Below are 27,822 nucleotides of genomic sequence, written 5' to 3' on the forward strand. Positions count from 1 at the left end.
GACAGGGGGTAGTATCATGCCGGGGGGTCGGAATTAGGCACAACACCTGTACAATTTTGTAAACTTCATTATCCTGAAGAGTAAATTCCTTATTCATAAATGTCGATTGGCTAAATCACCTTTTTTGTTACGAACTTGCTCTTATAATGAAGTCGCTTAAAGTTGTGGAAAATGTGAAAGGTGTCGTATTATAGTAGTAGGCTATTCTTAAAGGGATAGTTCACCCAAAAATTAAAATCCTGTCATAATTTACAGGTTTGTCTTAAAGCATATTAAAACACCACATAGACATATAAACAACATTAAAAACTTGATTTTCACCACAGGGGGGACTTTAAAAGATTAATTCATAAACACTTATTGACTCGTGGACAAAATACCAGGAATGGATGGATGATTAAAATAAATACTTTCTCAAAAACAAAATCTTTTATTAAAAGTGCAATGCAATTTTATTGCAATTCAATCCATTTTTATTTGGAATAAATCAAAAAAAATGTATTCAGTTTGGATGTAGGATTAATCTATTCCCTCAAGAGTAACAGTGAAGTTTGAAAGCCTCTTGTACTTTGCCATTCTTTGACAAGAGGTTCATGGGGGTTTGTACTTTCAACACCATCCCTAAAAAATATAGAAATACAACTTATGATATGAGCAGACACAAAACTCTACATTGCATGAGTTTTTATTATATTTACAGGTTATATTAAATCTATAATTCATCCACATTTATTTTGGCTTGATGATTAGGCATGATTAATAGAGCAGATGGAGTTAGTTTTACCACTGCAACACCCCCACTGGCCAGATGCTGTCTTGCAGCAGAACTTCTCAGCTGGGCAGTAGCACAGACAGTAAAAGAACTTTTGTTTTTCTCCAGTACTGTGTCCACGTGACGGCAGACTCCTGTGTTACCTTTTCAAAAACTTTGTTTCTCTATCAGCCTCTGCCCTTGGGTCCTCTGTTATCTCTGACAGAATAATCTGGCCAACATGGACCCAGCAGAGGAAACACCTTTTCATGCAGCAGTCGAGATTCAGGGAGCCATGCTGGGCAGACACGAGGACGAGATTTCTAATGCCAGACATGCTGTGGAGAGCCTGGCGGCACAAGTGACGGACTTATCCACATGCTTTCACCATTTTCGTCTGGAGACACCCACTTCCCAGAGAGTCCACAGTTCCTCCGAAACCCAGGATCAACAACCCACCATGTTACGCTGGTGAGCCCACAGAATGTCGCTCCTTCTTAACTCAATGTGAGGTTGTATTTTCCCTTCAGCCCACCACTTATGCTGAGGACCACGCCCCGAGTGGCCTTCGTGGTTTCTTTACTGACCAGACGGGCACGCGAGTGGGGATCCCCCTTTACTCCTGTTGTTTTGGGTCATCCTTGGTTAGCACAGCATAACCCACAGATTAACTGGGCGAAGGGAATTATCCTTTCTTGGAATTTGTCTTGTCATGTTGAATGTCTTGTATCTGCTGTTCCTGCCATTTCCTCTGTTTCTGTGTTTCAGGAGGTGCCTGGTGATTTGTCAGGGGTGCCGAGGGAGTACCACGATCTGCGGGCGGTGTTCAGTCGTTCCCTGGCCACTTCTCTCCCTCCCCATCGACCTTATGACTGCAGTATTGAACTGCTCCCGGGTACCAAGGTTGTATTCCTTGTCAGCACCTGAGTGCGATTCTCTCGCTGCCGGTACCATTGTTTCGTCCTCCTATCCGGCCGGGGCGGGGTTCTTCTTTGTGAAAAAGAAGGACGGTTCTTTGCGTCCCTGCATTGAGGAGGGAGACGAGTGGAAGACGGCCTTTAATACTCCTCTAGGGCTCTTCGAATACCGGGTTTTACCGTTCGGGCTCGTCAACGCTCCTGCCGTTTTTCAGGCTCTTGTAAATTACGTTTTGAGAGACATGCTTAATATTTTCGTTTTCGTTTATCTGGATGACATATTTTTTCACCCTCTCTCCAAGTGCACGTTCAGCACGTTCGCCGCGTTCTTCAGCGCCTCTTAGAGAATCGTCTTTTCGTTAAAGCCGAGAAATGTTTGTTCCATGTGCAGTCAGTTACATTTCTCGGTTCTGTCGTGTCGGTGGAAGGGATCAGTATGGATCCCTCTAAGGCACGAGCCGTCAGATTGGCCAGTTCCTGATTCCCGAGTCCAACGATTTCTGGGGTTTGCCAATTTTTATCGCCAGTTTATCAGAAATTTCAGTCGTATCAAATTCTCGGTCGTATGCTCCGCAGTCTAGCATTCCAGAATCCTTCGTCCTGCTGTGAACAATTACCATGGACGGAGTACGCCCATAATTCTCTACCCTCGTCCGCCACAGGGTTATCCCCGTTTCATTGTTGCCTCGGTTACCAACCACCTCTGTTCCCGTCTCAGGATGCCGAGTCCTCTGTTCCCTCTTCATTCAACGGTGCAAACACACTTGGAGAAAGGTTAGAACTTCCCTTCGTCACTCCAAAATTCGCACACGTCGGGCCGCCGATTGACGTCATGTCAAGGCCCCTAGATATGTTTGTGGGCAGAAGGTGTGGCTTTCCACCCTAAACTTACCCCTTCAGTCCTGTTCCTGTAAATTAGCACCTTGTTTCATCTGACCTTTTTCAATTGTTAAGGTCCTTAGCCCGGCAGCTGTCAAACTCAAATTGTCCCGCAATCGGCGGCGCGTCCACCCCGTGTTCCATGTGTCTGGTATAAAACCTGTTATTCGGATGCCCTCCCGCCCCCTAGTACTAACTCTGATAGAAAGTCAGCAAATTCTTTGATAAAGTCTGTATGGTGGCCTGTATACAGTAGCCAGCACAAATCTCAAACGTGATTTATCATTTACACTATATATTGCTATATTAAGCACCAACACTTCAAAAGAATTATATTTGAAACTAGACTTCTTAGTAATTTTAAAAATATTACTATAAATTACAGCAACACCTCCCCCTTTGCCTTTCAGACGAGGTTCATGTTTATAACAGTAATCTTGCGGGGTGGTCTCATTTAAAGTAATGTAATCGTTTGGTTTTAGCCAGGTTTCTGTCAAACACAGCACATCCAGATTATAGTCTGTAATCATATCATTAACAACTAGATGTACCGCATGGCGGTACAAAATATGACCGCCGCTCAGGCCTGCACTGGCTTTCCACAAAAATAAATGACGTGGAGCAATTTGGCTGTATTGCGTGTTTATGTATATACCTAAAAAAAGTAGTAGTATGTGCATGTCTGTCTGTGTGTGTGTGTATGTGTGTGTGTTTGTGTATGTGTGTGTCTGTGTGTGTGTGTGTGTCTGTGCGTGTATGTATGCGTGCGTACATGTGTGTGCGCATGTGTGTTTGTGTGTGTGTGTCTGTGCATGTGGATTTGTATGTGTGTGTATGGGTGTGTGTCTGTGCGTGTGGATGTCAGTGTGTGTGCATGCTTGCGTTTGTTTGTATTCCTGCATGTGTGTGTGTGAGTTAGGGTTGCCAACTTCAGAAAAGGAAAATGCGGGACAATCGTGGTTATTTATAGGAAAATGAGGGACACTCAAAATATTTGTACTGTATCACACAGTGTACGTCATTTCAGTGTCTGCAGTTAAGTTTGTGATTAAAAGGTTATCAGACATAAACACATTTGTATTGCTTAACCTATTTATGTATTTAATTCTAAAAATAATTTTAATGTCATACATGAAAAAAGTCACATTACAAACAAACCATAGTTCAAAATAACAGCATTTATCTAAAATAGAAAGCTTTTTTAACATTATACACTAGGCTTACAGTTCAAAAGTTTGGGGTTAGTAAGATTATTTTTTGGGAAAAAAAATAGAGAAAGTAATTGCCTACTTTTATTCAGCAAGGATGCATTACATTAATCAAAAGTGACAGTTAAGATAATGTTACAAAAGCTTTCTATGTACTTTCTAAAAGCTTTAAAACATTAATAATAATCAGAAATGTTTTTTGAGCATATTATTCCCTCAGGTAGATTACATGTTTTCTTGCGTGGCTGGATGTTAGACTCATGAACAATAATCACGTTGTTTGCATTCGCCAAAATCGATTAGCCGAAATCAAAACGTGGACAGTGAAAGGAAATTACCGTTAGCGCGAGACGAGTCCGGCTTGAAGCGGAAGCGACCAGACGGCAGAGGATGTTCGCAAATCAAACAATGATTTGTCTCAAAACAGTGATTAAAAAAAGCTGTGATTGGATGATGACAGGTGTCGGTGACCATTCTCAAGTGTCGTGGTCAGCACTGCTGCTGTTGCTGTTGTATCAGTCAGTGGTTTATCAGCTTGTCAAAAAACGGGACACGGGAGGTCACGCACGGGACAAATAAATTAGGCCCAAAATACGGGACGTCCCGCCTAATTCGGGACAGTTGGCAACCTTAGTAACAGTATCATCCTAAACCAGCAACCCTTCGCTCAACACCACCATCTACAGGCCGATGAGTGTACAGTCACTAAATGTGCACATAAATGAATTTATTTTATACCCCCCCATGGATGAAATTCTACGAAACTTAGCATACCCCCAGAGGATGTCAAGTTAATCATACACATGAAATATGGTGCAGTTCTGAACATCTCAACTGAAGATAGGGGCGATTAAAGCAGAATAATATTGCATTTTCATTTTTTATGGGAGGGGCGCAAATCACAAATGAGTGATTATGGGCTAGGTTGATGTGGGCCCTTAAGAGCAACATACCATAAAAATTTCTTCATCCTCGGTGCCACGGTTCAGGTAGTTATTTAGGAAAAACTGCATTTTTTGGGTTTGGGGGGGCCCAGCGCGGGGGGGGAGTGGCCCCCGGGGACCAAACGAAATTTTTCCGTAAAAGTCTAGTAGTTCTGAAAAATTCAGTAGATGACGGGAAAAAAATAAAATAAAAACTTTGACAATCCCTATATGACCGCTTTCTGCTTCTTCAGGCTTGCCCTCTTCTATTAGGTTATTATTGTATTGTTTTCCCAATACAAAGAGCCTGTTCTCAAGGTCCTCGTTCAGGGCACAAAAGATTAGTCACAGACACCATAATGCACTTAGAAATGCTGACAACAAAATATGACTAAAACTATATGTGAATCATTTATTGAATATAGTAATGATTATATAACTTGATTAGTACTTGTTATAGGAACTAGTGCAAAGTGCCTGTGCAAAATCAGTTTTTGTGTGTTTTTAGTAATTGTTGGTTTGGTGTGTTTGAGTGCTCATTGTTACAATTACACAGCAAAAGTTCAATGACATTTTTATTTGTGCATGGTAGAAAGCAAATACTGATACTGACATAATGACATACAATAAATATGGAAAATCAAACTAAACGATTGAGAGAGCAGGCTACACAGTGAACGCCGAGAAAACGCTACGCTTGAGCAAACAGTTTGTGATTAGGCTACTTCAAATGATGGCTGTGAAAGAGACTGTGTACGCATTGAATAGGATATGTTTAATTGGTGAATAGCATAGGCTACTATTACACAGTAGCGATAACGTTAAGCGCACCAGAATAAAATATAATATTCAGAAATAAACAGTGTAGCTGACTTCAGTCAGTGTAGCTGACTGCAGATTCAGTTAACATCCACAAATGAATAAGCGCAACGATTCAGGGCGCAGGCTACACAGTGAACTCCAAGAAAACGCTACTTAAGCTCCGCTGCTTTCTTCGACCCTCTCTGTGTCTGGTCCTGCGCTGTGCTCACTCAGTGTGCAGTGTGAGAGGGGGAGTGGCCTCAGTGTGCAGTGTGAGAGGGGGAGTGGCCAGCGGCTAGAGCGGCAAAAGCCAATTTGTGCTTCTTTTACCAATATATTTAACGATATCTTTTGCATTTCTAATCCAAACAACGCCAAACTTGGCACTACACTTACTCATGCCCGTAGCGAGACACCTGTCAAATTTGAAATCCATCGGACTAACGGTTCGAGAGTTATGCGAATAACAGACACACACACACACACACACACACACAGACAGAAAGACGTTCCTGTAATTTATAGATAGATATAATATTCAGAAGTAAACAGCGTAGCTGACTTAATGTTTAGCTGACAAGAGTGTTTATGTCAGAATGTTTATTTTTAAACCACAACCTTCTAAGTGCTTCTTTTACCGATATATTTAACAATATCTTTTGCATTTCTAATTCAAACAACGTCAAATTTGGCACTGCACTTACTCGTGCCATAGCAAGACACCTGTCAAGTTTGAAATCCTTCGGACTAACGGTTTAAGAGATATGCGAATAACAGACACACAGACAGACGTTTCTGTAATTTATAGATAGATAATTTAAAACTCAAAAGGATATATTGAAGAAAAAGGGATTCTGACCACAACCCTTCAAAATTCAGTGGTTCTTTTCAATATTCATATGGTTCCTGGTATGCATGTTGCTCAAATAACAGTATTCTCTGCCAAACAAATAATAAAAAATTAAAACATTTTAGAGCCCGTCTTTTTAAAATTACAATACATTTTACATGCAAAAATAGTTGCTTGTGATTTCTACCTTCGTATCTGGGAGGCAGTTGCCAAAAGCTTCTAGTAAAAGGTTTTCATCTCTGACTGTCTTCTCAAAATCGGAATAAGAAACTCTTCCATCATGGTCATAATCCTGAAAAAATAAAAGGTACATATCTTTTATACTTAACAATGGTAAAATATTCCATATACATTTTCTGAGTCTGACACATAGTAGTACCATTTTTTTCCAGGCAATTTCCACAACATCCTTAATCCCCTCGTCGGGGTCCTCTTCGGTGGGTTGCCTGATGAGGCTGTCTTTCAGCATTTGAAACATCTCCTCCCGTGAGATGTATCCGTCCCCATTCAGGTCGTATACGTCAAACCAGACTAGGCATTATACATGGAATATTATATATACAGTATGTAGATATGTTATAACATGAACTTTATGTACATAACCTTATAAAACATAAAGAACTCACATTTCATTTTTTCATCCAGCGTGCCTCGTAAAAAGACAGACAGACCTTCCACCCACTCTTTGACGCTTACGTAAGTGTCATTGTCCTTGTCAAAGACACGGAAAACTGAATGCACAAGGGGTTGAGGCTCAGACAAAGGAGAATCTTTTTTATATTAGTATTACTTAATGAATAAGAAAATATTACAAAGGTTTATTATTATTGACAGGTACTAATATCCTTATATTTGTTAAACTGCAAATAAGTATGTACAGTACCAGTTAAAAGTTTGGAGACATTACTATTTGTAATGTTTTTAAAAGAAGTCTCTTATGCTCATCATTTATTTGATTAAAAATACAGAAAAAAACTGTAATTTTGCGAATTATTATTACATTTTAAAATAATGTTTTTCTATTTTAATATACTATGTGATGCAAAGTTGAATTTTCAGCATCATTACTCCAGTCTTCAGTGTCACATGATCCTTCAGAAATCATTCTAATATGATGATTTGATACTCAGTTATTATCAATGTTGGTAACAGTTTAGGGCTTAATATTTTTGAAACCTGTTATACTTTTTTCAGGATTCACTGATGAATAGAAAGTCTTCTATAAATCTTTACTATCATTTAACACATCCTTGCTGAATAAAAGTATTAATTTCTCAAAAAAAGAAAGAAAAATATATTACTGACCCCAAACTTTTGAACAGTAGTGTAGGAAATATTGTTTACAAAAGATTTCTATTTTAAATAAATGCTGATCTTTCCTTCTTCTTTTTTTTTTTATTTTTTTATTTTTTTACTTTTTATTCATCAAAGAATCAGACCAGACTACGGTCTACAATCGTCCTCATCCTCATTATTAGAATTACATTATAAAGAATAATATTAACTGGCATATAAGAAGAAAAAAACATTAGTTAATAAATACTTACAATGTTTGACTTCCTTGCATAAAGTTTCAGCGAGGTTTTGAATCATTTTTCTGTTCATTGCCGGCATTTTCTGTTAGTTCGATTCTCACCTTTCAAGTCTTTCGTTAGGCTACGTTCACACTGCAGGCTGAAACGACCCAATTCCGATTTTTTTGCCCCTATGCGACCTGTATCTGATCTTCAGGGTTCGTACACTTTTTCCAAGGTCAAATTCAAGCACTTTTCAAGCACTTTCCAGGTCCATTTTAAAGCTTTTTCCAGCACCTTACACTACCGTAAATTACATACCAATACATAGTTAAAATTATTATTTAGTGTTTTTATCACATCAAAAGAGATAAACAGCCAAATGTTTCATAATAGCAGAGGGCTGCACGATATTGAAGAAAAATTAGATATGCGATAACTCATTAAATAATGCAATATTCAATATGCAATACAATAATGCTTAAAGTGTGTCTGTCAAATTAACTTAAATTATCTTTAAAATATCTTTAAAATTATATAACCTACACATACATGTTTCACATTCTTTTTGTGATAAGAAAATATCCCTACAACTTCAAGACAGTGAACATCAGTGTTTTACTGTAGCATAAGAAGTGTTATTTTAACATCACTGGGGTTTAGGGGGTTCAGGTTATCCTACATTAGGTTTATTTAACAACAGAAACTGATTAATCAAATAAATGTAAAAATAAACACTGCTTAGTTATAAATATACTGATTCTTATTAAAGCTACAAAAGTCAGCCAAAACCAGTGAGTGATTTTTTTGTATTTTGTTCATGATCCCAGTTATTGCAAGCCGTTGCGATATGCAATTATGCATATTGTAATATATACAGTTGCAATATTTTGATATATTGTGCAGCCCTAATATTTAAGCCAATCACAAGTTTTATTCTTCAAAATGTATCACTAAGTATATAGCCTAAAGCATATGATTAATATACTTTTCATTATATTAATGTTCAAACATTGCTTACCAGATAATGTGATTTATAGGCTGTAAAACTGAAATAATTTCAAATATGAAGACTTAGGATTTGAACAGAAATATTTGACAGGCCTTCCCGTTTTGGGACACATTCTTGATATAGACAAGGTTTGAACAATATCTGAGTGCACAGGAACCTGCCTGATAAATGTATTTCATTGCCAAGACATAACGTTTTACGTTTTACATAACATTTACTGGAATAGAGCAGTGCAAATATTGCATAGGGCCATCCTAAACCTTACAGTAACAGTATACTACTTATGACACTGACTGATTTCAGTTCAGCAATCAACGACTGTTGTTATGCACTGGGCTAACGTTTGCAGGTTGCACGTTACACTTCTGTAATTTTGGCAATGTTCACTGCATATGCAAACTGCAAATGAATGTGACATAACGGACATGCAATACTTACATTACATTATCACACCAAGTACTCTGTCACTAATGGCCCTTTCAGATAGGACGCGGACCGCGCTGCGCTATGAAATGAAACCGATATATTTCAATGGCTTGCGCCGCGCGACTCGGACCAAAGCGGAGTTCAGCGAGCTCGCGCGCACGCCGCGGTCAAAGTTTAAAATAGTTCAACTGTTGCTACTGCGTGGCCAATAAAAACGGTGCATCCAAACAACCGCGGAAATCAAAATGAAAACTCCGCCTACTTTTGCTCTGGCCATCGTAACGCAAATCAATATGTATCTGATTCTGAAGGGCTACATTTTTTTCTCCGTTTAATAAAGAACTATTTCGTCAGAAAGATATTTCTTGTGAAAGAAATACAGTTACAAATTCAAGCATTTTCAAGCATTTTATCCAAAATTCAAGCACTTTTCAAACCTTGAAAGCACATCATCAAAATTCAAGCACTTTCAAGGATTTCAAGCACCCGTACGAACCCTGGATCTTTTCATGACAGTCTGAACGACACAGATCCGATCTTTTCAAATGCGACCCAGGCATGTGGTCCCAAATCCGACACATATCCGATCTTTTGAAATGCGACTTCAGTCTGAATGGCCAGGTCGCATGTATCCGACCCGCACGTCATTGATACGCGAAAAACGTCATAATTCTGCGTTGAAGTAGTCGTCGGTTTGAAAACGGACTGCATATTCGTCGAGCTGAGGTAAATCTGCCGAACGGGTCGACCTCGACGAGCCCGTTAATTAAAAAAATAAATAAAAGCCACCACCACCCACGGCCACCATCATTATATATGACTAACGTTATGTTAACTTTGTGCTGATATTAGATAGGTCAGTGGCTGCTGTCTGGCTCTTGTGTAACGGTCGCTGTTAGTTGAAGTTTAGCTACTTCCGCAAACAACAATTGACGTCGTTGACCGTTGAGTACTCTTCTGCGCATGCGGGTCACTTCTGGGTCATTTCACGTTCAGCATCGAGACAATTTTGTAAATTTCTTTATCTTGAAGGGTAAATTCTTTATTCATAAATTTCGATTGGTTAAATCACCTTTTTTGTTACGAACTTGCTCTTGTAATGAAGTCGCTTAAAGTTGTGGAAAATGGCTATTCTTAAAGGGATAGTTCACCCAAAAATTAAAATTCTGTCATAATTTACAGGTTTGTCTTAAAGCATGTTAAAACACCACATAGACATATAAACAACATTAAAATCTTGATTTTCACCACAGGGGGGACTTTAAAAGATTCATTCATAAACACTTATTGACTCGTGAACAAAATACCAGGAATGGATGGAGAAATAAAATAAAAATAAAATAAACACTTTCTCAGAAACAAAATCTTTTATTAAAAGTGCAATGCAATTTTATTGCAATTCAATCAATTTTTATTTGGAATAAAAAAATTAAAATAATTCAGCTTGGATGTAGGATTAATCTATTCTCTCAAGAGTAACAGAAGTTTGTAAGCCTCTTGCACTTTGCCATTCTTTGACAAGAGGTTCACGGGGGTTTGTACTTACAACACCATCCCTAAAAAATATAGAAATACAACTTATGATATGAGCAGACACAAAACTCTACATTGCATGAGTTTTTATTATATTTATAGGTTATATTAAATCTATAATTCAACCACATTTATTTTGGCTTGATGATTAAGCATGATTAATAGAGCAAGATGGAGTTAGTTTTACCGCTGCAGCACCCCCACTGGCCAGATGCTGTCTTGCAGCAGAACTTCTCAGCTGGGCAGTAGATGTTTCCTTCACAATGAACAGTCTCAGTCTGGGTCTGCCTTTCGAGAGCCTGCTCATTTCCATTCACAGGAATTATGTTAGTAAACACATAACCAGAAACTCACCTTCTTAGAAAAATCTCTAAAAGAACCATTTCAATTTTTACAGCTCAAATAAATACAATAGAAGTTAGAACATAATATAATGAACTAAAGCACATTTCTGCTTTTAAACCACTGAGAATTCACTGCCCTATTGTTTATTTTAACACACAGAGAAATTTGTTTTAAACATGTTTTATAACTGCCGGAAATGGTGATTGAAAGTCATATGACATGGTCTGTAAAGATTGTCAAGTATGTAGGTCATTGTAACATGACAGGTTGCTTTACTGGTTGCATAGGTTGCTTTACTTTGCAGTCATATAGGCAGAGTACTGACATACCTGAGTTTTCTGGATCGCTTTGTAGGCCGGCTGAGGAGAAGAAGACTCAAGTCTCAACCACCCCCTCAAACACTGAGTCGATGTGGAATCGCAGTGATAACCGTGACGGCAGCAATGAACTCCATCTCTACAGCACTGACCCTGAAGGAGTGGGCAGAACAAACAAAGGTTAAACCTTAAACTTAATAGACTATAAAAAAGTTACACAGTTTACTGTGATTTACCATTGAGAACGGACAGCAGAACCATTGTCCATAAGGACTCCGACAACACGTTGTTCCATCAGGACACACAGTATAAGCATCACAATACACCACAGAGACAGACTCACTATCAGACTCTTCTGGGTCTGAGAGATCCATCAGCGGCTCTGCAGCTACAAGAGCTGCCATGAGGAACATCAACACTGGAACCATCTGAAAATAGCACATCAAAATATTATAATTTTTTTTTTTTTTTAAATTATTGAAAAAATGTTTTGGAACTTCCATCTGTTCTAACATTTGATACGTGACAAAGTCTAAAGTCAATAATAGATTGATTGACAGTGAGAATAAGAACATTTACCTTGCTGGGTCTCTTCTTTGAGGATTGTGTTTTGCTGTCTGTGCTGTGATGTTCTGACTGTGTCTCTTATATAGATATACACACGGCTCCTCCCATTTAAAATGTAAAATTTAACCAGGAAATTTACAAGAATAAAGAAAAGAAAAGAAAATAATAATATATTATCAATATAATATATTTGCTAAATTTCATATTGTACATGTAAATACAGTTAAACCAAACCTTTGTTTTTGAAAAAGAGATTCAAATATATATCAATACTATTTTCATTCTAATAAGAAGAAAGAAAATAAAACTATTTCTATATTTGAGTCCTTGAACATATTTAAATTAAGTTAGGCTAAAAGATTAGCCTACCCCCTGTATGTTTTTCTTTATATGTAAAAATTGTAGTTCTGACCATACTTTGACTGTTTGCTTGTTTTGTTAAAGTTCAATTAAATAAAAAGTATGGTTAAACTAAATGGTTAAACGTTTTTCTGTAAGAGCACCTCAATTGTGGAATACCATATATCAAATGAAATGAGAAACATACTCAATATCTTTACACACCATTTAAACCAAGCAATATAGTATTAATGACGAAGGTGTTTTTCGTGCTTAAAATTGGACATGATAACAATATCAATAAACATTTTCATTATTTATAAATGTATTTATTTATTAAACTTTTGTTGCCTCAAGGCATCATTGTACAACAACGGGCAAACTGAAACAATTTGAAAATGTAAACTTGTTCCTGAGATCTGACTGGTTGGTCCAGTTCTGCAACAAGGTGAACGTGATTTCATCAAGTAAAACGAGTTCCTGGGTCAACATCTGTGTTCCTGGAACGACCTTCTAATAAATAAATCAGATTTGAGGGATAGGTTTGGGGACAGTTAATGTCAAGTTTAGGCTTAAAGGACAAGTTCGGTATTTTACACTTAAAGCCCTGTTTACAGATCGTTTCTGATGAAATAGAACGGTTAAGATTAAAATTTGGACACATGCTGCTGTCCCGAGAATTTTAGGTTTCTTTCGCTTTCGCTTCTCTTCCAAAAGCGAAAGAAACCTAAAATTCCCGGGACAGCAGCATGTGTCCAAATTTTAATCTTAACCGTTCTATTTCAAAATACCGAACTTGTCCTTTAAACAAGGTTGGGTGCTTTCAGTTTTATGAACCTTAAACCCTATAATTTCCCTATGATTTTAGGGATAAGTTATAGGAAAGGTTAGATTTAGGGGTAGAACTATGTTTTCGGACAGGATTGTTGTTCCAAGATCAACAAAAGCTGTTGGAACATGTCTTTCTTTGCAAAATCACGTCAACCAACGTTACAATCAGTGTTGTTTCAAGGCAAAACCTTAAAAATCACCATAACATTACAAGGATGAGGAAATAGTTTTATTTACACAACTGTCACGTTAAGAGAACCATTCTTTGCAGTGATCTATGCTGAAATACAAGTTTGAACAGGGATGAAAACTTGAAAATCAAATGCTGCAGGACAAATCAGTTAGTTGAAGTTTAGCTACTTCCGCAAACAACAAGTGACGTCGTTGACCGTTGAGTACTCTTCTGCGCATGCGGGTCACTTCTGGGTCATTTCACGTTCACACAGGAGATCACAAAAGGTCGCATTTATTTGGAAATGTGAACGGCCTTGCAAAAAAATCGAATTTTTTCAAAAAATCGGAATTGAGCATTAAGCCCTGCAGTGTGAACGCAGCCTTAGATGTTGCTATAGAAACGCAGAAGGAGCAATGTAGTGATGACGGGTGACACACGTGAGGATCCCATATCATCAGCATCGAGACAATTTTGTAAATTTCATTATCTTGAAGGGTAAATTCTTTATTCATAAATGTCGATTGGTTAAATCACCTTTTTTGTTACGAACTTGCTTAAGTCGCTTAAAGTTGTGGAAAATGGCTATTCTTAAAGGGATAGTTCACCCAAAAATTAAAATTCTGTCATAATTTACAGGTTTGTCTTAAAGCATGTTAAAACACCACATAGACATATAAACAACATTAAAAACTTGATTTTCACCACAGGGGGGACTTTAAAAGATTAATTCATAAACACTTATTGACTCGTGAACAAAATACCAGGAATGGATGGAGAAATAAAATAAACACTTTCTCAGAAACAAAATCTTTTATTAAAAGTGCAATGCAATTTTATTGCAATTCAATCAATTTTTATTTGGAATAAAAAAATTAAAATAATTCAGCTTGGATGTAGGATTAATCTATTCTCTCAAGAGTAACAGTGAAGTTTGAAAGCCTCTTGCACTTTGCCATTCTTTGACAAGAGGTTCACGGGGGTTTGTACTTACAACACCATCCCTAAAAAATATAGAAATACAACTTATGATATGAGCAGACACAAAACTCTACATTGCATGAGTTTTTATTGTATTTACAGGTTATATTAAATCTATAATTCAACCACATTTATTTTGGCTTGATGATTAAGCATGATTAATAGAGCAAGATGGAGTTAGTTTTACCGCTGCAGCACCCCCACTGGCCAGATGCTGTCTTGCAGCAGAACTTCTCAGCTGGGCAGTAGATGTTTCCTTCACAATGAACAGTCTCAGTCTGGGTCTGCCTTTCGAGAGCCTGCTCATTTCCATTCACAGGAATTATGTTAGTAAACACATAACCAGAAACTCACCTTCTTAGAAAAATCTCTAAAAGAACCATTTAAATTTTTACAGCTCAAATAAATACCATAGAAGTTAGAACATAATATAATGAACTAAAGCACATTTCTGCTTTTAAACCACTGAGAATTCACTGCCCTATTGTTTATTTTAACAGACAGAGAAATTTAAATGACTATTTATGACAATTGAGAACATATATGTTTTTTGAACCCTAAATATTTATTTAATTTGTGTCAAAAATCTTATGTCATTTTATTGATCACTGTTTATTGTTCGCAGCTTGAAAATGTTCAGCCATGTTTTATAACTGCCGGAAATGGTGATTGAAAGTCATATGACATGGTCTGTAAAGATTGTCAAGTATGTAGGTCGTTGTAACATGACAGGTTGCTTTACTGGTTGCATAGGTTGCTTTACTTTGCAGTCATATAGGCAGAGTACTGACATACCTGAGTTTTCTGGATCGCTTTGTAGGCCGGCTGAGGAGAAGAAGACTCAAGTCTCAACCACCCCCTCAAACACTGAGTCGATGTGGAATCGCAGTGATAACCGTGACGGCAGCAATGAACTCCATCTCTACAGCACTGACCCTGAAGGAGTGGGCAGAACAAACAAAGGTTAAACCTTAAACTTAATAGACTATAAAAAAGTTACACAGTTTACTGTGATTTACCATTGAGAACGGACAGCAGAACCATTGTCCATAAGGACTCCGACAACACGTTGTTCCATCAGGACACACAGTAGAAGCATCACAGTGCACCACAGAGACAGACTCACTATCAGACTCTACTGGGTCTGAGAGATCCATCAGCGGCTCTGCAGCTACAAGAGCTGCCATGAGGAACATCAACACTGGAACCATCTGAAAATAGCACATCAAAATATATAATAATGAAATTATTTTCTCTGTTTCTGCTTTTTCTAGAAATTGTGTAACTTTTTTAGAACTTTATCCATCTGCTCTAACATGTGATATTAATGATAATGTGACATGCTCTAAAGTCAATAATAGATTGATTGATATTGAGAATAAAAACATTTACCTTGCCGGGTCTCTTCTCTGTGGATTGTGCTTTGCTGCTGTCTGTGCTGTCCTGTGATGTTCTGACTGTATCTCTTATATATATATATATATACACGGCCCCTCCCACTGTAAAAACAGGAAGTTTGTTCAGTAAAAATGTAACCAGAAGTGTAGACGACGCTTTGAGTTTTTAAACATACAGAAGTCCTTGTATGAACAGGCTTCAATATAAAAGAATGGGAATGAGAGTAAGACCGAGGTATTGAGAGGACCACTTCCTCTCATCCAAACATATACTTTTTAAAACTAAAATTGTAATTAATTATTTTAATTAATCACTTAAAAAATTATATTATTAATATTTAATAAATAGTTCTGGCATGAAACTTTAGATGGTGCAGCGCTTCAGAAACCCTCCACCTTCCCCAGCTCCACCTGTATAGATCTGCTACGGTTAATTCATGAATGCTATTGTACAGCAACAGTATGTCTTACTCTCTCACAGCAGCGTGTCGTGTGTATTGGCAGTAGCAAGTCCCATACTTGCTCTGCAGCAACAGCAGCGTAGCAGATCTATTCCGCCAAGACCAAACATACAGTATTGTCATATCCATTACCATATCAATCACTCAGAGAGACAAAACTGATTTTAATATATTTTAAAATATAATTTATTCCTGTGATGCAAAGCTGAATTTTATTCTAATCTTCAGTGTCACATGATCCTTCAGAAATCATTCTGATCATTCTACTTTCACTTTTGATCAATTTAATGTGTCCTTGTTGAAGAAAAGTATTAAATAAAATAAAAAAATCAGTTCAACAATCAGTATTTTGTGGAATAACCCTGATTTCCCATCATTCTCCCTATCAGTCTTTCACATTGATGTTGGGTGACATTATTTATAAGAATTTAAAGCAGCTTTGCTTTCTTTGATGGCTTGTGACCAAAATTCAAGCAGTTTGGCTTTGCTTGAAGACTTCCTCTTGATCACATTCCAGAGGTTTTTAATGGGGTTCAGGTCTGGAGTTTGGGCTGGTCATGACAGGGTCTTGATCTGGTGGTCTTAGATTGTCCTGGCTGTGTGGCATGAAGCGTTGTCCTGCGGGAAAACCAATCCTTCGAGCCGTCTGCTCTTGTCAGAACAGAAGGAAGCAAGCTTTCTTCCAGGATAACCTTGTATGTGGCTTGAGTCACACGTCCTTCAGGCTTCAGATTTACCTGATTCTGATCCAGTTTTCAGCCCAACACCTGGTCCTCTAAAGGTTAAGGCCTGAGTTTACTTCATTTTCCACGTTCCGCTCAGTCTTGCACACAGTTGAGTGCACAAGCCTTTCAAAGTATACACATTTGGCATTCGGTGCGTACGCACTATCTAGTGGACTTTGTTTTCAAGTCATAACTCAACTCATAATATATATATATATATATATATATACTGAAATTTACTAGCAATTACAATATATATATATATATATATATATATATATTGTAATTGCTAGTAAATTTCACAAACAATAAAAAAAACAGTAACACATGTTGGAAACAAATTTGGAAGTAGAAACACTGAAATAGTATTTACTCGTAAAGCGTATACTCAAACAATCTTTTTTTATTTACAACATCGAAAAACATTTCTTGCAGTGTAGTTCTGTCACGGGTACCTGAAAATAATCAAAATCTCATGCCTCGAAAACATCTTTTGAGATTCAAATATTAATTGTTATATGAGAATTGTATCACAAGATTCCTGGTCTGATTAAAATGTTCTGGTAATGGAATTTTGATTGAATAAGCTTCATTTTGTCTTTATGTCAGGGGGGAGGAGGAAATTGCATTACAAAGATTTCTAAATTATCTTCCAGCTTTGATACAACATTTGCAAACCAGACATAATAAGTTGAGGTTCCCATTTACTGATTATGTAACATTTGGAGCATAAACATTTCAAAACCACACTGCCTACACTTTCACTTCAGTCTTTTAATGCAAATTGTGCATGAATTTTTTTTAACCTCCATACAAGGAAATATGATACTTTTAACTGTTTGTATCCATGGTTACTGTTTTGAGGTTGTCAGCCTGTCACGTAACCTGATTTACAGTTGAGGATATATAGGACCCAACTGCACAGTACAGATTTTTTTTTACCCTATTTTTAATCTTCATTTATAAATCCAAATAAAGGGAAATTAAAGCTTGAATCAGGTATCAATTATATTGCTTCAACATCGAAGCAGATCATGGGGGACACCAGGTTTATTCTTGCCTTTTTTGGGGGGAAATCTTATTAAAGCCAAAATGTAAAGACCTTTAGCCTAATTTTGAATAAAATGTTTTTGTTGACAAACATCCACTGCGCTATAGATTTAAGGAATTTCGGTCAAATACATGTTTTCGCGGTGTATAAAACATACAGCATGCTTCAAATGATTATTCATTTATGTAAATTGTAGCGACAATGAGAAGGAACCAACCACCAACTAATCTTCTTCCAGAAAATTAATTAAAACTTTCCACTTCCTGCCGAACAAAGAGGAAGATTTGGTCAGGACTTCGTATCCTCATCAATCTTGTCATGGGGTCCAGGCATCACCGGTCTGACTATTTAAAACTGACCCCCAGCACTAACGAAATAACTGGTCAATGCTAGCTTTGTTGTCAAAATACTGATTGGTTAAGAGAAAGACAGAGACCAAGGTCTCACACAAGAGTCCTCACATTCCAGATTCAAATTACCCAACCCAGAGCCATGAATCATTCACAGTGATCATTTTTTTGGTTAACTTTAAGGAAGAACGTTGTCAACGTTTGATAGTTTTGCAAGACGGATCGGTTCAGAAGATGGTACTGCTCAGGGCCCGGTTTCCCAAAGCGTTCTTATCTCTAAGTAGTTCTTAACCTATTCCTTAACCTCTCTCTTAACCTTATGGCACGATTCCCGAAACGTTCGTTCGCTAAGTATATCTTCTGTAAGTCACACTTTCGTAAGGTTGGTCTGGACCACTCTTAGCTTTACCTTATCACTGTTGCAGGTCTATATGAATATAATTCTGAAGTTATAATACACCCAGACAGTATTCAATTAGGCTAATTCAAGTGTTTTCATGCAAAGAATAAAATTGTCATTACACTGATTGTTGTTAGATTTTTAATTATATTATTATACAATATTATTAATTTAATTAAAAAGCGCTTTTAAAGGCCAGTGAAAGCATAGGCTACTGTCAGTTAAGTCCTATTCGGACGCTAATATTGTTTCTCATGGGCTCGTCCGGTATTTTAAACATTTACAGGGGTAAGTCGGTGATTTTAGTGCCGTCCGAATCCATAATATCAGTGTTTTTTCTCACCCAACCCGCGTAAAAATCCCTGGCCAAATTAATACCTACTGTTTTTTGACAAACAGGTCATGTGGTAATTTAATTGCCGTCTGAATCAACATCTCTGAGTTTACAAGAGATTCAAAATTCACGGTTTAAATCCTTTTTGATCACTGCCGAGCACCGTACGCAAGATGTAAACTTTTATTACTGAAATGCTGGAAAGTATTTACAAGAACAATATTTCATCGCAGCTCCACCTCAGCGAACAAAAATGGGAAAGAGAAGAAGGCACGTACATTTTTGAAAAGGTTATTGTGGCAGCAATATATGTTACAATTTTAAAATATGTAGGCTAGGCTATTATAGGCTATTATAGTTTGGATTATTTTTTATAATATCCAATAATCATAATAAATAGCAATTTCAACTATTTCTGAAGTGCTTCATTTATAAAGATCACCGCTTTCTCACATAAACAGCCCCTGCACGAGAGAATAATTGATTCTCGAGCCATCGATATCAAACAATTCAGCACCATCGCCACGGACAGCGCCGGGTAACGTCGCACGTAAGAAGGTATATCTTAAGCAGCTTCCTAAGGTATGGTTCGGGGAACACACTTAGGAACATAAACAACTTTGGTAAGATATATCTTTCGAGCTTTCTTAGCGCGCTAAGAGTGAGCGTTATCGGGAAACCAGGCCCAGGGCCCTAACAAGAGGTCACGTGACCCCTGCGACTAACAGACCCCGTCTTTCTTAAGGACCAAGGAGATGAACAAAACAGACGTCAGCAGGAACTATACATGACCTCAGATCGGGATTTCTTAAACCCCATAAACTTTACACACCAACACACTTTACATATCAAAATAAATAAAATCATCACAGAACAAGTTTCGATGAACATCATGGAACTACATAATCCTATGTGTTTCTACAATATATGTGTATGTTCAATAAGTTTAAATCCCATGTAAGTCATTTAATGGTTATAACTGTTAGATGTTTGAATGAAAGTGTGTTGTGTTTCATATCAGTAGGATCGTATGCTCTTGATTCAAAAGATGGCTTGATTGAAATCTGTGTAAAATGTTTCGTATTCTTATAATACTGACAATGTCTAAACTGTGGCCTCTGTTTTCTCTGTTAGTAAGGAGAGCACAGATGCGCATGATTTCCGATCAGAACTGAAAAGAACGCCACCTCCTAAATTTAGCCAGTGTCTAATTGGCCAGAGCTCATCCTGGAGGTTGGACGAACTTTGAGTTTAAAATCTTAAGACCCAAACAAAATTTTTAGAAGAGCTCTCAACAAGGCAGAACAAAGACGGAGACGGCAGGCGATGGTTATAGTAACCATGTAGACCGCAAAGACAAAGAACCCAAATTAAGATCAGAAGAACGGGTTCAACAGCTTTATTCAAGCCATCTTACTACTCTCGTCTCAATTTTCTTTTCTTTTCTAAGTTTTCCTTTATTTTCCGTTGTGAGTCTCGGTTCTAAGTTAAGTTTTGCGGCAAAGTTTCGGTCCACATTTCTTCTGCAAAGCCAGCTTCAAACAAAGACTTCCATCAACCCGCCAGTACACCACGTGGAGACCAGGCACGAGGAGACCAGCCAACGAACGAACTCGGGAAACCCCTTTTACGCCGAAAGGGAATCCCAAGAGAAAAAAGGAACGCCAAAGACAAGCAAGTAACCTCCAGACTAAAAGCTGAACTGGTGTATTGATATAAATTTAATAACCTGTCTAAGAAACGATAGAAGGGTTAATTAATGATTGATGGTTCGTTCCAGGTTATGTCTTATAAGTGCATAGAATCTTGAGATTTCATCATCTCACTCTTAAACTCATTCTTTCCAAACTCTTTCTAATTTTCTTTCTCTCTTTCTTTCTTTCTTTCTTTCTTTCTTTCTTTCTTTCGGCAACTTGTATGAATGCATGTGTATGCGTGTGCGTGTGTTTGTGCTAGATATTAGCTTTATGTGTTAGTATATAATCAATAAAGTAGCCTATTGTTTGTATTTGAAAAGAGATTACTTGTGTATGTGCTTACAAATTTATTGTCTTGAACTTCGATCTAAGTTACCGATGCTTTTACCCGTGATTATTTCTTAATTTATTGTTAGCTGGGGATTATTCTTTCTTGGCCAGGAAGATATTATATTTCCTAGAGTTAATAATTGTTTATGCTTTCTGTTCATTGGATGAACTGATAAAATGATCATACTATTGATTCTGCTACAGTAAATTCTGAAAATAATTAACATATTAATTATTGATCATAATCCATTATGAATAATAATTAATTATATTTATACGTGGGCGTATAAACGCTACATTTAATTGGTGGAGAATGCGGGCAGTTTAACCTAAATTGTAAGCATATTACCAAGTAATTTATCTCTTCATATTATGCCGATGAGGGATCCAAACCTCTGAGAGTCTGTGTGTGACGTATGCGTGCGCTCTGTTTGAATGCTGCCTGCTGCTCGAGCTGTCTACTCTAGTCTAGTCTGCCTCCCTATTTTTATTTTTATTTTAAACTGCAGTAAAATAACCCAAGATATAAAATCTCACACAACGATAAGGTAAGAATTGAGCGTGTCCCTCAATTTCTGAAATACTTTGAGTATAGCTTACTGACGTCTGCGTGTTCCAGCGTCTTTCAAAGCTATATGTGTGTGTGTATCAGCCAGAGAGCTTAACGAAATTATACTGCAGTAATTAAAATAACCATACAAGAACGAATATTCTCCTCACAGAGCGATGAGCGTGTTTCTAACGTTATTTATCTGATTCACCGTGCGTGTTCCACGGCGATCCGTGATAAACATCATAGAAGTATATATATTTGTCTGACTGGCAGTGCGAGTTCCACTGCTAGGACGAATATTCTCCTCATTTAGTTTTTTTCTTAGGTTGTCAGTGCGTGTCCCACTACAATCCCCGTGATAAACTATAAGCTTATCTGTGTCTGTTCAATTAATTCTCGTGTAAAAACTGCGTATGTCCGAGTGTAATTGAATAGGAGTTATTTAAAGTTGTGTTCAAGTAAAGCTTGACGGTGAAACTTAACCAACAGTGAAGAACCCTGTTGTTTTTGTGTGCTCAGATAAACATTGCACAGAGACGATCCGCCGAGATCGCTATTGTTCCATCTATTACAGTGCAAAGCTGTCCTTTAAAGTTAATCTCACTCCTAACAAACTGAGTGAAGCCCCACGTCGTAAAACAGCTACAAGTGGTGTATTTGTATTTTTGAAATGCGCCGACATTTCACATGATATGATCGACTGTACGTGCATATTCTTTGAACATTGTTGAAATGCGCCGACATTTCATGTAACATGAATGATTGATGATCAATCATTAATTGAAAAAGTATCTGTTTACAAACTGCAATTCACATGTTTGCCCACTAGCATTGTTTTGTCGCCATAGTTACAATCGTGACACGGAAGTCTTAACCAACGCTTCCGGGTGAACTCTGACCAACGCCACAGTGTAAACAAACCCTTTGGTGGCTAGGCTAAGCTAACCTGGGCAGTTGTTTACATTGAGGCCTATATGCTAAAGCCTTAAGCATTATTTACGTTTGTCATTAGTATTAACATCAGTGGTTAAATACAGTGTCTGTTTGAACAACGTTAAAGTGATTTAACCATTTAAACACCTTGACTTTTACACCTGTTGGTCTTTTCTTCTTTCTTTTTTTACCTGTCTAATATTTTAATTACCCATATTTTCCGTGAAAAGGAAAATTTAGATTCGCAATTATTAATTCCGTTTACCTGCATTTTACTTGAAAAAGAAAATACTGGTTTATGATTATTGTCAAATTCAAATTTGATTTAAAAAAAGAAATATTAAATTAACATTGAAATTCCTTTTTTTCTAAACAGGTAATTTCTAATGATTTCTAGATTCATTTTTAATAATTCTAATTTCATAATTTCCCTAATTTCTAAATTTCTCTTTTAGATTTAATCACTTCAGGTGAATAAGTTTTGAACTTTGAAAGTTAAGTAAACTTATTCCACCCACCTTTCCCTATTACAAGTATTGTTAGACTCATACTTGCTCATTTATTGTTATTGCGTGGTATCCTCCGTTTCTCCTTTCTTTTTGTTACGGTTATAAACTTAACCATTCTATTTGATTTACTCGTTTACCTCTTTATTTAATTACCCTTTTTCTTATTTTGTCCATTATCATTATCACTTTCTTTCATCTTTATTACCTTTTTTTTATCATTATTCTAGCTTGGGAGTAACACACCTGAGCCTCAATAGGAGACATTGGTATCTCACTACAAGTGTCAAATAAATCAGAGATAACCCTCTCTTACAAAGTTTTATTTTTGAATGTTTAGTTGTTTGGCAACTATCAATTCTATACTCGTAGTTCGACAAAGGCTCCAGAGCCATTTGTGGATCCAATCTCCTTCCCTCCTTTCCTCCTTTACACATCTTTCCTGTTCTGTCCTGCTTTATTCCATCCCATTCTTCAAATTTGTAGGGAACAAACCTGGGAGAACCATCAATCGAGTCTAAAGAAAGAGAAAGATAATATTCCCAAAGAAAACAATCATTAGATCAATTAACAGAGACAAGTGTTGAGCAACCGTCGCCTTCATAGCATCCCAGCTGTAAGCGGTCCAACTGACGGTGTGTGGTGTCAATCCTGTCAAACTCAGAAAAGAGGTATCAGCATTATTATTGTATTATTTTTCCTTGTAAACATAAACAATAATATTGTTTACCTTTCTGAAAATAGATTCTCTGTGATAGGAAGCATTTACGAGAAAAATAATATTTCTCCTAGTTAAGAATTTTCTTTCTTGTTTTTTTTTATTGAAATTGTTTTTTTAACCTCTCTCTCTTTTTTCCCTTACTCAGTTGAGTGACATAGTCCTCACATCACAAGTTGAAACCAGCTTTTCATTGATAGAAAATATTTATAAAAAAATATTTCTCCCATTGAAAAATCCTTTCAATTGAGATTTGTTTTAAACTTTTTCTCTCTTTCCCTCACTTAGTTGAGTGACGAAGTGTCCACATCACTAGCCTACCTGTCTACACTGAGACCAACACTTAGACATTACAACACTTCACTGTTGTTGTACAGTCACTTAAACGACACTTAGCTGTTCAACCACATATAGGCTTACACCCCACACAGATCTGTGTCAGTCTCTTCACCCCAGCGTGCCAACATGTCGGGGACGACAAACCCCACTGCCCCAGGGGACGACGTGGACGCATGTCTCAGAGGCATTACAGACTGCCTCACACCAAAGACAATTGAACTGTTATTATTTGTAATAATAATCATAATTCTGAGAAGATTCCTGACACAAGATTCAAGCCAGAATCAGAACCACAACCACGTGGAACTAACCAAGATTATCTGTTCCCTAAGCAATGCCTTCACAGCCCAGCTGAAACTAAGTGACAAGCACATCACCCACCTTCAGGAGGAGCTGACACGTGCCCAGAGCCGCATAGACAAGCTGGAAGTGAAAGTCCAGGACGACTTCAAGCGTCAGACCACTGAGTTCCTGAAAGAGCTGATGCACGCTCAACACTGCACAGACCAGCTCAAAGCGAAAGCTCAAGTGCCTGACAAAGTGGAGCAAGAAACAAAGAACCAAGTTGACAAGCTCCAAGAAGCCCTTGCAGTCACTGAACGTGACAAACAAGAATTAAAGACTGTCCAGAAGCACCTGGCAAACCAACTCCAGTCTGCGGAACATCAGCTAGAGAAAGCCAAAGCTGACATTAAAGACAAGAACTCTAAAATCACTGTTCTGAAAGACCACCTGGAAAGGTGCAGTGCTGAAATTGACCATCTGACCCAACAGCGAGAATAAAATCATCACAGAACAAGTTTCGATGAACATCATGGAACTACATAATCCTATGTGTTTCTACAATATATGTGTATGTTCAATAAGTTTAAATCCCATGTAAGTCATTTAATGGTTATAACTGTTAGATGTTTGAATGAAAGTGTGTTGTGTGTAGCAACACTGGGTTGTACATTAACAAATAGCTCAAATGATCTATAGGGAATTTTAATAATTAATCATGACTATGATTAATATTTTGCATCTTACAGTTACATTAATTTATTCGAAGTTGAAAATAGATCGATTTGTATATATGAATAATCAATCACAACGAATTATAATTCATCATTCATATATCAATAATCCTATTTCAGATCGATTATGAGATAACCCTTAATGGAAAATTAATGTAATTATCGAACCGTTGTTTGTCCCGCAAACGACCATAAGATTAACTTACCAACTTTCTCAATAAAGTTATCACTTCTTATAATTTCAAAAAGGAATAGCTTCTGGCCATGAAACCATTATTTTTGTCCTTATAAAATTTAGGTTACTAAACCATAATCAAATTGTAAAGCCTGTAGCTAGATCAAACATTTCAGGGACTCGTAATGTGAGAATTATAGACAGGATCAATCAAGTATATATGGAATTTTAATAATTTGACTAATACATTGAACTAAGGAATACAAAATACTACAATTTACACGAGTAAATATGTATGTACAGGACACGTAAACAAAATACAAGACTAAACGAATAACAGATGAGAGAGGGAGAGGATGAAAGGGAGAAAGTGAAACTAAAGTTCAGGATGAGAGAGATCACCGAAATGATCTCAGCATGGCAAAATCACAGGCAATGTAACCTTGAGAGACAGCAAGGAATCAAATCACATTAAAAGTTCAATAAACTTATCTTGCAAAATGGTTCTCTTTGTTTGTGCCAATTCCAATAATCTGTTCCAATTCTCCTCTGTGTAAGTACACCCAAGATCAGACTCCCACCTTGTTTTGTTTATATATCTGGCATAAGCCGGTAAGTTGTCAATTATGATCTTATACACTGTAGATATTAAACCTTTAATTCTATTGCGTTTGGAATTAAAAATGCATTTTTCAAGTAAAGACTCTTCGGGTCTGTGTGGAAAACTATCTTTAGTTTGACTCTTGATCCAACTTCTAATTTGTAAATATTTGAAGAAGTTACGTTTATCTATATCATAAATTTCTATCAATTGACTGAAACTTGAAAAGACATTATTAGAGTAAAGGTCACTAACAATTTTTACTCCTTTTCTCACCCAGTTTTGTAAAATTCCATCCGCCAAGGCTGCTGGAATGTTGGGATTGTTTGTGAGAGGAGAATTTACCAATAATTTTATGTTTTGTCCAACTAATGTGTGTAATTGCTGCCAGGCGTTGAATGTAACAGAAATTATTGGGTTTTGAGTGATTGTTTTTAGTTTCTTTTTAGATTCCAAAAATGGTACGATTGTTAATAGATTATCCTGTAATTCATGTTGTTCAATTGACATCCATTTTACTTCATCTGCTCTGCAGTGAAACCACATCCACAGAGCACGAAGTTGTGCCGCCAAATAATACAATTTAAAATTTGGGAGATTCAAGCCTCCTTTGGAATAAGGAGCCTGTAATGTGAGGAGTTTGACTCTCGGTGTTTTATTGTGCCACAGGAAGGAAGTAAGTGATTTGTCTAATTCCTTGAAAAAGGATATTGGAACCTTCAGTGGTATACACTGGAATAAATAAATAAATTTGGGTAATAGATTCATTTTTATTGTATTAATCCTGCCAATCAGTGATAAGGGGAGGTCCATCCATCTCAGTAACTCTTTTTTAGATTTAGTAAGCAAAGAGGCGTAATTTTCTTCATATATTTTGTCACAGGTGCTACAGATAGTGATTCCCAGGTATTTGAAGCCCTCCGTACACCATTTAAATTGAACTGGAAGCAGACTTATGTAATGGTTTGTCATGTTGATTGGAAAAGCTTCACTTTTAGAGTAATTGATTTTGTATCCCGATACAGCACTGTATTTTTTAAGATTAGTCAATAACGAGGGAAATGATGTAATAGGTTGAGATATAAATATTAATAAATCGTCTGCATAGAGTGCGAGTTTATGCTCTTCCGTTCCAATTTTTATGCCAGTGATGGATATGTCTGATCGTAGGGAGATAGCCAGTGGTTCTATTGCAATTGAGAAGAGCGCGGGAGAGGAAGGGCAGCCCTGACGACAGCCACGTGATAAGGAGAAGGCGTCCGACAGAACCCCATTTGTTAGGATCTGCGATCTGGGGGCGGCAAATAGGGTCCTAATGAAACACAGAAAATTTTCACCAAAATTCATGGCCCTCATGGTCTCAAGAAGGAAACTTGGTTCTATCCTGTCGAACGCCTTCTCGGCATCCATAGAGACGATCACGGCAGGATAAATATGTTTTTTTGTGTGCTCTATAATATGAAATAGTCGCCTAACATTATCTGCACCTTGTCTATTCTTGATAAAACCCGTTTGGTCCGTATTAATTATTTTTGGAACTACTTTCTCTAAGCGTTGTGCAATAATTTTCGATAAAATTTTATAATCAGAGTTAAGGAGGCTGAGGGGTCTATAATTGCTGCACTTTTGTGGATCCTTTCCAGGTTTCGGAAGTAGCGTAATAGTTGCCAACTCCAATGTTTTTGGGAGTGTTTCTTTTTGAAATGCTTCTCTAATCATGTTTGTTAGCGGTGTTAGTATTTTTTCTAAGAAAGTTTTGAAATATTCAATTGGATACCCGTCAGGTCCTGGGGCTCTATTATTTTGTAAGGACTTGATCGCTCGGTGAACCTCTTCTTCTAGTATCGCTTCATCTAATAGGTTCCTATCT

At 37.1% G+C, this 27,822-nt stretch overlaps 3 protein-coding genes across 3 annotated transcripts; all 3 read right to left on the reverse strand.

Annotated features, from left to right (window-relative positions):
• Positions 1-3,766: 3,766 nt before the first annotated feature.
• Positions 3,767-7,934, reverse strand: LOC311093042 (calaxin-like; the record flags this gene model as incomplete). Its single annotated transcript, XM_084130118.1, has 5 exons — positions 3,767-6,418; positions 6,517-6,621; positions 6,709-6,860; positions 6,956-7,099; positions 7,877-7,934. The coding sequence occupies 5 exons, from the start codon at positions 7,932-7,934 to the stop codon at positions 6,368-6,370; spliced, it is 510 nt and encodes a 169-aa protein (XP_083986244.1). The 3' UTR covers positions 3,767-6,367.
• Positions 7,935-10,639: 2,705 nt separating this feature from the next.
• Positions 10,640-12,133, reverse strand: LOC311093538 (progranulin-like). Its single transcript, XM_084131013.1, has 5 exons — positions 12,056-12,133; positions 11,713-11,904; positions 11,489-11,629; positions 11,002-11,113; positions 10,640-10,837 (listed from the first exon to the last, which is right to left on the reverse strand). Exons 2-5 carry the CDS (start codon positions 11,902-11,904, stop codon positions 10,824-10,826), a joined length of 459 nt encoding a protein of 152 aa, XP_083987139.1. The 5' UTR covers positions 12,056-12,133; the 3' UTR covers positions 10,640-10,823.
• Positions 12,134-14,179: 2,046 nt separating this feature from the next.
• LOC311093247 (progranulin-like) lies at positions 14,180-15,890 on the reverse strand. The gene is made up of 5 exons (XM_084130497.1): positions 15,759-15,890; positions 15,386-15,577; positions 15,162-15,302; positions 14,554-14,665; positions 14,180-14,389 (listed from the first exon to the last, which is right to left on the reverse strand). Exons 2-5 carry the CDS (start codon positions 15,575-15,577, stop codon positions 14,376-14,378), a joined length of 459 nt encoding a protein of 152 aa, XP_083986623.1. The 5' UTR covers positions 15,759-15,890; the 3' UTR covers positions 14,180-14,375.
• Positions 15,891-27,822: the final 11,932 nt, after the last annotated feature.

This window comes from Abramis brama, assembly GCF_963993115.1.
Source record: "Abramis brama genome assembly, chromosome: 12".
Taxonomy (NCBI): Eukaryota; Metazoa; Chordata; class Actinopteri; order Cypriniformes; family Leuciscidae; genus Abramis; species Abramis brama.